Consider the following 11805-nt stretch of genomic DNA (forward strand, 5'->3'; position numbering starts at 1 on the left):
CTGCGCACATACCGGGCCACCTCAATGTGGGCCCGGACAAGCTGTCCAGGGGCCTCATTCTCTCAGGAGAATGGTCCCTGCACCCCCAGACAGTCCAGCTGGTATGGCGCCTATTCGGCAGAGCGGAGCTTGACCTCTTTGCAACAAAAGAGAACGCCCGCTGCCCGACGTTTCTGTCCAAAAGTGAGGATGCGCTGTCCCAACCTTGGCCCAGCCTCCCGCTGTATGCTTTCCCGCCGATTTCCCTATTGCCCCAGGTCATAGCGAAAATCAGGGAGACGCGCCGCCCGGTGCTCCTTATAGCGCCGCGCTGGGAGAACCAGATTTGGTACCCAGAGCTGGTGAAGCTGTCGCACTCACCCCCCTGGCCAGTTCCGCTGAGAGCAGACCTCCTCTCTCAAGCAGGAGGGTCAGTTTGGCATCCCCATCCAGAGCGATGGTCTCTGCATGTATGGGTGACCAACGGATACCCGTTGACCTGCCCGAAGGGGTTATGAACACGATTTCACACTCTAGAGCCCCCTCGACGAGGCGGTTATATAGTTCTAAGTGGTCGGTGTTCACTGAGTGGTGTGTTTCCAAGGGATTGGACCCACAGCAATGTGGGGTCCAGCGGGTGCTCTCCTTCCTCCAAGAGCTTTTGGAACTGGGCAGGTCCCCTTCCACGCTCAAAGTGTATGTGGCGGCTATAGCAGCGTTCGCTCAGACGACGCTAGGTAGCACGCTAGGAAGGAACGAGCTCATCATCCGTTTCCTCAGAGGAGCCAGACGGATGAATCCCCGCGGCCCCCTTTGGTTCCTATATGGGATCTGGCCTTGGTCCTAGAGGCCCTGAAGGCTCATCCCTTTGAACCGCTCGAGACTGTGGAACCAAGGTTCCTTTCGCTAAAAACCGCGTTCCTGATAGCTCTGGTTTCAGTGAAACGCGTGGGGGATCTACACGCGCTCTCAGTGAGCCCGACGTGTATGGAGTTCGGTCCTAATGACTCTAAGGTCATTCTCAGACCGAGGCATGGTTATGTCCCCAAAGCGATCGGCACTCCCTTCAGGGCGCAGATTATCTCCCTCTCGGCTCTGCCAGCATCCGACGAGGGGGACGGTGGCAATATCCTCTGCCCTGTCAGGGCATTGAGGGTTTATGTCACACGCTCCGCCGCCTTCAGGCGTTCTGAGCAGCTATTTGTTTCGTTTGGAGGGCGCGCTAAAGGTCTCGCCTCCTCGAAACAGACCCTGTCCAGGTGGATAGTGGACGCGATTGCAACTGCATACGCTTCCAAACACCTGCAGTGCCCGCTAGGTGTCAGAGCACACTCCACCAGAGGCATAGCCTCTTCGTGGGCTTGGGCCAGAGGGATTTCCATCCACGATATCTGTATGGCGGCAGGCTGGGCCTCCCCGTCTACGTTCGTGAGATTTTACAATCTGGAAGTTCCTGCCTTACAGGCGAAAGTGTTATCAGTTCAATAGGGCTGTTGGTTCTGCCCAGTGATTCTGCGCAGACATAGCTCACATACTGGTAGTAAGTTCGGTACTAGGCTCATGTGAATTTGAAGGAGACCGGCGGTGCCGTTCCCTCATTTACGAGACGAGCTGTTGTGAGTTTGAAGGTGACCGGCGGTGCCGTTACCTCACTCATATAACAAGATATTGTGAATTTGAAGGCGACTGGCGTTGCCGTTCCCTCATTCATGAGACAAGGTGTGGTGAATTTGAAGGAGACCGGCAGGTGCCGTTCCCTCATTCATGGGACAGGGTGTTGTAACCACCTGTTGTAACCACCCGTCAGTTCAAATGAAGTGTCCGTATATGTGGTGGCCCGTTTCCTTTACCGGCCACCCTGCCCGAGCAGTGTTTTTTCCCCGGTTCCCTGGGATACATATGCTGTATGCGAGGCGCGCACGGCGTTGACAATATGTTCCCGTAGCGTAAGGAACTTACGCAATACGAGAGAACCTCTCGTAAGAGAACGATACTCGGTTACTTAACATAACCTCGGTTCTCTCTAGAAGAGGGAACGAGTATTGCGTTCCTTGCCGTGCGCCCCGCGGGCTTTTACGCTTCAAAACTACGAAAACCGAATATGCAGCCCGTGAGCCCCGCTTATATACACGTGGCCACGCCCCACCTGTAGGCAAATGAAGCCAGGTGGGCGCGAAGCGCCCTCATTGGTCGCCACGTCACGCGGGCTCACCGATAGGCTGCTGCAGTTGCCAGCAGAGCAGCCAATAGCACGCTGGAATAGCCTGCTATGGTCTGCCAGGCTGCCGCACTGCGTTGACAATGTTACAAAATTAAGGATAATTTTGGGTTTTTCAGAAATCTCGAAGAAAGAATACTTTCCCGTAGCGTAAGGAACTTACGCAATACTCGTTCCCTCTTCTAGAGAGAACCGAGGTTACGTTAAGTAACCGAGTATCGTTTTCTAGAACCATTGATTTCATGTTGACAATCTGCACAATTGTTAAATGAACAAAGCAGTCAGAATATAAGTTTTATGTTTTATTAATGCCATAACTGACAACATTCATAATAAGTGTCTCTTGAACAGTCCATTGTTTTCAATAAAAATAAAGTTTCTAAATTTTTATGAGGTACCTTCCAAAAAATATGTCTAATACAAATTAAGTGTGTTGGCTCCGCTGTAAGCATGACTCTTTAATATTAACTGTAAGTAAAAAAGAAGAAGCTCAAAATAGCTTATTTCATCATAAATAAACATATAAATAAGTTAATTACAACAAAACATTCTCACATTAATTGTAATAGTTTAGCACTAAACAAAACATTCATTTATCCTGGAATGTCTGCAGTAGTCTTTCAAATAGGGAATGGGTGGATCGAATTTGGTCGAGGACTTCATCATGCCTCCTTTGTGCAGCAGCTTCAGACTCTCTGAGGAATTCAAGCATTTCTCCCTTTGCTTTTCTTTTGCGTCTGACATTAGGGAGAGTTGTGTCAGTGGCTCCTTGAGATAAAGGTGAGGTTGATGGACTCTCTGGATCAGAGGACAGTGCAGCAGCAGAAATGCAGGCTGCGTGAGATGAACCTGCATCAGCAGAGGGGCTGAAGGATGCTGTTGCCGAGTGTCGGATCTCTACTCCCATTGCAGTGCCAACAACAGGGAAATCGATGTCATGGTTTCCCCCAATAAGCTCCTCCATCTCTTTAAAGAACTGAAATTTCATAGTTGCTTTACCTGTTGAAGCATTGTTATCCTTTGTCTTCTTATAGCCATCTTCAAGCGTCGACCATTTTCTAGCAACCTTTTCCACCTCAAATTTCTGATGAAACTGGTTGCTTAACTTTGTTGCAATGTTCTGCCAAAACACCTTCTTTTTTCCCCGTCCCATTTTCACTCTTGAATTCAGTTCAGATAGGGTTTTTGGGAGATCTGCATGGTCCTTCATCAAATGCTGCCGCAGAAGGTCGATTAAGAAGAGAGTTTGATCTCTACTAAATCCTTGATTTGAAGGCAGGCCCACTTCTGCAGTATTTGTTTCACCTATTTAAGGAAACACAGACACACAATATTTAAATTAATGGTTTCAATATAATTTATACCATTCCATTGTAATAGTGTACTATATAATATTTTTATATACTTCAATAATATAATGTAAAATGATCTTTCAGAAATCATTCTAAACTGATTTATTATCAACTGATTCCTTAAGAATCATGTGACAATGAGTTATGGCTGATGAAAAATCAGCTTTGCACAACAGAAATAAAGTAGGCTATATTAAAATACAAAACCCTTATTGTATACAATAAAATATGACATTGTATCATAATACAATTTCACATTGCAATACACATTTCATATTAGGCTTTTATCAAATAAAATGCAGGCTTGATGAGCATAAACGTCGTTCAAAAACAACAAACATTTTTATGTTTCCAAACTTTTGCCTGGTACTGTATATGGGTTGGTGGGAATAAGATTCATCGAAATTATCATATACAATCACTGTTTAATATATCATGATACAAAACAAAATCATGATTCATTTTGTTATAAATGCTACACCTACTTTCAGAGCTGCTGTTTGTGGATGTTACAGGTATAACGTGGAGAGCAGTGGTGAAATCTGCATCAACATAGAGAGTGGGTTCTCCTTCCCGCTGATACAGTGTTTGTGTGATCGGCTGAGTCATTTCCCGGTCCCAGAAAATCATAGTATCACTTGCAAACACTAGCAGCATAACACAAAAGCATATTGTTTATAATCACATTCTAGGGGTGTGTGACGGTACACAAAACTGACAGTTCGGTACGAGTGTGGTACAGCAGTTTTAAAAAATTGCTTTTTATTTATTTACTGAAAAAAATTGTCTGTCCTTAAATTAATTAAATTATATCTAACGGTTTCTTAAAGACAATGCTGTAAACTATATAGGGAGCCCTTACTTACACAGTACTGTAAATTAATATTAAAGGTTAACAACAGAGCCCAAACTATTAGCCTAAATTTAGTTGCTATTTATGTTTAGATATAATAATCAACACTTATAAGCTTCACATAAGGCTGTTTTAGCATTAACTTCTAAATCTAATATATATTTTTTCCACCAATTAGTTGTTAAAATCTAATCATTTATACACAGTGGCTGTCATTTTCATTACATTTATTTAAACATACATTAACAAGACATCACTAACAGTAGAATATAATGAATATATGGGTACTAAATATTAGTCTAATATATATTCAGCGAAAGAGTTGATTTCTCTAGTGAACTCACAGCTGTGGACACTGAATGACTGCCTGAGGTAAATGTGATGCTACGTGACATTGCTTACAAGCTGTTTTATTGTCTTTCCGCGGTTGAAACACCGATTGAGCGCTTACACGACATATGATACATTTCAGTAAGTTGTAATGTATCCTCAACATACCTTAAGAGATGTTATTTTATGTTTATTCTTTAGGAAGAGACGATCGCGCTCACTCGCGCGCCGCCGCTTGAAGTGGAACTGACGCGTCTATACAGCACCTATACAGTCATGTCACATTAAAGACCGTCAAAACGGCATTTATCGTTTGAATTTCATGATAAAAATCGACTGAATACTTAATAAACGGATTGACGTGTGATCCGCGCTTAAAACAAGCCAACCGTTAAAGATTGCATTCGGAACCGTTCGGTAGGCTATGCGTGCACCAAGCCGAAAGCCCTGTACCGAAATGGTTCGATACGAATACGTGTAAGTTACCGTTACACCCCTATCACATTCACAATAAAGTTATAATGTACACAAGATAAGGTTGCTTACAAACTAAAATGGTAATAGTTTGCAACCATACATCCTACTGTATTGTAGCCTACTTTTACCACACTATAGATAGTCAGCTTGCTGACTATTCTGGAATGATGGTCAAATACATGCTATTTTCGCGGTGTTTAAAATACACAATATGCTTCAAATGATTATTAATTTATTTAAATATGTACTACTTTAACGACAAGACAAGGCAATGAAACTGTTACGGAAAAAACTAATAAAACATACCTGCCACGGCAGAAATTAGTCTCCCGTCCGCCATTTTTAACGGTTATGCCACGCCCATCTCGGGAACTTGGGTATCAAAATAATTTCCGAACTTCCCAGTGGTAATCACGACATCAGAGGGCGTTCATGTGCAATTTTTACCTCGGAAACTCGTATTTACGATAATTCCGATAGCACGTGAAGGCAGCATAAGTCAGCCCACAGCACTGAGACAGCTCTGCTGAGGGTTTTCAATGACATTCTTCTGGCTTCCAACATGACATCATGACTTTGCGTAAACACTTTCTAAAGCCAAATGGCGTGTTATCTGTACGCATTTTGAGCTATCCGTGTGTATGTCTACGCCGTGTGATTCCACGTGTATGTGTACGCCGAAACGAACATCATCTCCGCGTGTATGTCTACGCCGTGTGATTCTGTGTGAATGTAAATGGATTTATAAACATACTAAATTATGGTTTTTTGAAAATGTAAAAATGCAGAATGTTTCTTGTGATGGGTAGGTTTAGGGGCAGTGTGTGTGTGTGTGATGGGTAGGTTTAGGGGTAGGGGCAGTGTAGGGGGATAGAATCAAGGCCGGACTTACCATTGGGCTTGACTGGGCTGAAGCCCATGGGCCCCGCCCAATAGGGGGCCCCGCCCTTTTACGTTGATTTTTTTCAATAATATGTCAGTCATTTAATTTTTAATTTAAAGTTTGTTGATTGGAAAACGTGCGTGCTTATTGGGCGCGAAAAGGTCCGAAATCCGTTCAAAATAAGGATGCTAATGTCAAGGCTTCTGAACGCCACTACAAACATCAGAAGAGACTCGATTGATGTCAGAGTTCGCTTCGTTTGGATGATGTGAACACGGTCTTCCGAACTCGGGTGCGCACCCGCGAACCGTACCAGAGTCCGCTTAAAAAGGCTGGTCTGGGGTACGGTTCATGTGAACTCCGGTACGGTTCGCTGCTGATGTGAACGCAATCGTACTAAATCGCGGAAGTGAACCGATATTAATTGCATATGATTTGATAAAAATGTGTGTTTCACTCATTTTCCTGACGAGCGTGACTGACATAGCCTACTGCAAGCAGAGAGCTGTAAACCTCATTTCTGCTCGTCTTCAGCGTTCTTGCATTTGCAGTACATTTGCGGCATATAGACGCAAGTGCCATTATGTACTGAAGCTTTAGAATCAAAACCAATGGTTAAAAAACTAAAATATAAAAGTGAGATGAGCAACGCTATGCATTTCGCCGCCTTCACGCTCGCTGTCGTTACTAAGCAACCGGGTAAACAGCTGCTGCTTTGATGACGCAAACTCGGGTTCGTTCCAGGCAATCGAACCAAGTGTGAAAGCACCCTAAAACTCATTTGAATGGTGAGTACTTGCCCAGAGAATGGTTGCTCTACCCACCATCCATCGGTTGTGTATTTTGTTTTGCTTGCCGCCTTTTTGGCAAAGTTTGCCGGTCAATCCCTTTTTGAGTCTGGCTATATGTGATGTAGTAGACCTACTGTAGGTCAAAGTCAGCCTAACACTTCCTATATGTGTATGGAGATGTATATAATCTATACAATATGTCAGCACTTACCAAGAACAGTTTTTTTTTTTTAAGATTTATACACTCATAGATTTAGCTATTTATATGTAATACAAATGATTTGTTTTTCAATATGGTTTCCAGGTAAATAAGTGTTTTATTCTCATTCTGACCAAGACATTTGTGCATTGCAATAAACACATGATCACTTTGAACTTTTTTAATCATTATTTATTTATTTATTGGAAAACTTTTTCAAGCTTCAATCAGTGGTCATATAAATAAATTTTCACGTTTTGTATTTTTTTTTTTTTTTTTTTTTACATGTAACACTGTATACTGTACCAGTCACCTTTTGAAATTAGCTTTGCACTTCAAATAACGATTGGATCGATTATATTGTTACGCTACCAGATGGCGACAAATTACTTTTAAAAAACATTTGTCATTGAATCGTTCATTCAGGAGATTGGTTCAAAGATGCTGATTCATCTATGAAACGATTGTATTTGATTGAGGAATTTAATCATTCATTCAAACCCAAGTTTTTTTTAAATAAATAATTCAGATTAATTAAACATTTTTATAGACTTCAGCAATTAACATAAATTATGTTATTTTGTTTAGTTGTTTGTTCAGAATCGTGATCTCTATTTTTATTCTCAGTTTATCCAGAATTGTGTTGCTCTAATACATAGCTTATGTATCATTTTGTTCTATTTAAAGTAATGTATAGAAGGTAGGGCCCGAAAGTGACTCAAGCCCAGGGGCCCCAACCACCCTAAGTCCTGCCCTGGATAGAATGAAACAGTGTTGATAAACACGCTAAAAACCGATTATGCGCCTTGATAGCACGCCAAAATGGCATAGCGAATTGGCGTGTCATACATACGCTATTTCATGAGATCAGTACGTGGCTTCAGACTTCAGACTCCGGTGATACTGTTGCTCTGCTGCTACTGGACCTTACGGCTGCGTTCGATACAGTCGACCACCAAATTTTATTGTCTCGACTTGAGAACTGTGTGGGTATTAAGGGGTTGGCCTTGGCCTGGATTATGTCCTATTTGGAAGGCAGACGTTTTTCAGTTCAGGTCAGTGATGCTGTGTCCTCTTCGGCTCCTCTGTCATGCGGAGTTCCTCAAGGGTCTGTCCTTGGGCCGCTGCTCTTTTCAATGTACCTGCTGCCTCTTGGGTCAATCCTTAGAAGTCACAATGTTTTGTTCCATTTTTATGCTGACGACTGCCAAATACATGTGCCGCTAAGTCAGTAATAAACCCTTTTAGAGTGTCTGAATGAAGTGAGAGCATGGATGGCTATGAATTTTTTGTATTTAAATGAGAGCAAAACTGAGTTTGTGGTATTTGCTCCTAGTGACTCAGCTGCTGCGGTTCCTGTTGACCTGGGTTGTCTAACCCGAGCCATTAGCCCTGTGGTTTCAAACCTGGGAGTCAAGTTGGACGGTCATTTAAAACTTGATGCACAGATTAGTGCAGTGGTGAAGACCAGTTTCTTCCAGCTGAGGCAACTAGCCAAAGTAAAACCGTTTTTATCTCAACATGATTTTGAAATTTTAATCCATGCTTTTATCACCACTCGTTTAGATTATTGCAATGCACTTTACACTGGTCTTAGCAAATCACTTATGGCACGATTACAACTAGTCCAAAAATTTTTTTACCATATCTCACCCATCCTCCAATCCCTCCACTGGCTATCCCTGTGCATTTTCACACTGATTTTAAAATTCTTTTATTTGTTTTTAAATGTCTGCAGACTTTACTGATGGTTTATCAAGTTTATTACATCGTTTTTCACTCAAATTGTTTTTCACACTTTTTTGGGGCTGCAGTTAATAACGGGTAAACTTTGTATCTGCAAAACAACTCCGATAAACTGCGTGCAAGCTTTTCCTTTCACTACCCGTAGACTATAATACCCATCAAAATAGGAGTCCTCCTTAGTAAGACAGATTTGTCCCTCACGTACATGCAGATTTCTCCTCCATTCCTTTTGCCGGACGTGTCGGAGCGATCGGCTTGCACCAGTGAGTAGCCATCCAAGTTGAGCAAAGAGTCCGGGACTCCCCGATGAAGCCACGTCTCGGTGAACACCATAAGGTTAGATTCCCGGTACTCGAAACAGCTCCTCTGGTTGATACGAAGCTGGAGCATGTGCTTGAAACAATGGAGCATGTGCTTGTTCAGTGTGAAGGATATAATAATGAACGGGCCCAACTTAGAAGTTAGAACTAAAGAAGCTGAATATTCAATTAGCAATAAAATATTTATTTCAGAGTGCACAGGTACAATCAAAAGTGCACCCTATATTATTTAAGTTTTTGAGAGATACACGTTTGTTATACAGAATATAAGGGATTTATATAGTTTTTTTTTTATTATAAATATATAGATAGTAGTTTTCCTTTCCATCATCCTAGGTATTCACACTCCATCCCAGTAAGTGGCGGAAATGCACCAAAAGCTGGTTTGCCAACCGCCATTAAACTCAAAAGAAGAAGAAGAAGAAGAGGCACACGGGAAAGACTTCATGATGGGTAAAAGCAAAGAACTCTCTCAAGATCTTCGTAATCTTATCATTGAAAAGCATTTTGATGTCAATGGTTATAGGCACATTTCCAGAATGCTGAATGTTCCTGTGAGCACTGTGTGGGGGCCATTATCCGGAAATGGAAAGAGCATCAGTTCACCATAAATCGGCCACGATCAGGTGCTCCATGTAAGATCCCTGTCCGAGGAGTCCAAAGAATAATCAGGAGAGTTCTCCAAGAGCCAAGAACCACTCGGGCAGAACTTCAGGAAGACCTTGCATCAGCAGGTACTTCTGTTTCAAAGAAAACTATAAGCAATGCACTGAACAGCCATGGCATCCATGCACGCTCACCATGCAAGACTCCATTGCTGAAAAAAAAGCATGTTGAGGCTCCGTTAAAGTTTGCGAAACAGCATTTGGAGAAGCCTGTGGATTATTGGGAGACCATAGTATGGTCAGATGAAAGCAAAATTGAACTTTTTGGCAGTCATTCTACACACCATGTTTGGAGAAGAAATGGCACTGCCCACCACCCCAAGAACACCATACCAACAGTTAAATTTGGGGGTGGAAGCATCATGGTTTGGGGCTGCTTTTCAGCAAGGGGTACTGGCAGACTTCATATTATTGAAAGCAGGATGAATGGAGACATGTACCAGGACATTCTGGATAAAAATCTGCTGCCATCTACCAGAAAGCTAAAAATGAAAAGAGGGTGGACATTTCAGCAAGACAATGATCCCAAACACAAGGCCATGGAAACAATGAAGTGACTTCAAAGAAAGAAAATCAAGTTGCTTGAATGGCACAGTCAATCAACTGACCTAAATCCCATAGAAAATCTATGGAGAGAACTGAAGATCAAAATTCATAAAAGAGGCCCAAGGAACCTTCAATATTTAAAGACCATTTGTGTGGAAGAATGGGCCAGAATCACTCCTGAGCAATGCAGATGACTGGTCTCTCCATCCAAGAGGCATCTAGAAGCTGTAATCACCAACAAAGACTTTTCTACAAAGTATTAAATAAAGTGTGTTAAATACTTATTACCTGTGTCATTTCACTTTATTTATTATGACTCAACTTGTATACTTAAATGTTCTGATTTCTTTGTGTGAATTCAATATTTGGCTTGATGGCTACATCTGGTGGAAATTTTCTTGGCTCTTGGAGAATTATCCTGATTATTCTTTGGACTCCTCGGACAGGGATCTTACGTGGAGCACCTGATCGTGGCCGGTTTATGGTGAACTGATGCTCTTTCCATTTCTGGATAATGGCCCCCACAGTGCTCACAGGAACATTCAGCATTCTGGAAATGCGTAACCATAACCATTCCCATCAAAATGCTTTTCAACGATAAGATTACGAAGATCTTGAAAGAGTTCTTTGCTTTTGCCCATCATGAAGTCTTTCCTATGTGCCTTCTGGGTAATGAGAAGCCTTTATAGGCCATCAATTAGGACTAAAGCAGCTGATATCAATAAGTACTGATAGGGGGCAGGGTTTCTCTCTCAATACTGACAGATTTCAGGTGATCTCCTGGCTTTCTATGCCATTTTGCACCTTGTTATCTTCATGTGTTCAATACTTATTCCCTGTGTCATTTCACTTTATTTATTATGACTCAACTTGTATACTTAAATGTTCTGATTTCTTTGTATGAATTCAATATTTGGCTTGATGGCTACATCTGGTGGAAATTGTGTCATTAGCCCACTTAGAAATCCCCTTACTGATAAAAATGCTGATGTGTCAAATACTTATTTTTCCCTGCTGTCTGTGCCCTTTGTTGCATTTATATACCGCTGTAACATCCTAAACATCCCCATAACCTATAACAATCATAAATGGTTCTCACCTGGAGGTTAAAGATGTCAGGCATTGCTTCAAGGTCCTCGGAGGTGTCCTTAAACCAGCTCAATCTCGAGTTCGAGTGCACTGGGCAGGTTGCTAATATAAGTATCTAAACTACGACAGATAAAGATATATCCAGGGAAAAAAAACAAGACTTAATTGAAAAGTTTATAAGAATAACCATAGAATGGTTTCCTTTTTTACTTAAAAGTATCAGAATAATACAAAGAACAATAATTCAAAAAGGCCAAAATAGCATAACATGTAGTCTTCACCCGAAGAGCGGCTCTGAAAAACACTGTACAAAGCTTTTTATACTTGGACATATCTTGGGAAGCTACAAGATACTTG

At 41.9% G+C, this 11805-nt stretch overlaps 1 protein-coding gene across 1 annotated transcript; it reads right to left on the reverse strand.

Annotated features, from left to right (window-relative positions):
• Window positions 1–2786: 2786 nt before the first annotated feature.
• LOC307138639 (uncharacterized protein) lies at window positions 2787–4253 on the reverse strand (the record flags this gene model as incomplete). Its single annotated transcript, XM_079837106.1, has 2 exons — window positions 4035–4253; window positions 2787–3502 (listed from the first exon to the last, which is right to left on the reverse strand). Exons 1-2 carry the CDS (start codon window positions 4204–4206, stop codon window positions 2787–2789), a joined length of 888 nt encoding a protein of 295 aa, XP_079693232.1. The 5' UTR covers window positions 4207–4253.
• Window positions 4254–11805: the final 7552 nt, after the last annotated feature.

This window comes from Gobio gobio, assembly GCF_949357685.1.
Source record: "Gobio gobio genome assembly, chromosome: 15".
Classification (NCBI taxonomy): Eukaryota; Metazoa; Chordata; class Actinopteri; order Cypriniformes; family Gobionidae; genus Gobio; species Gobio gobio.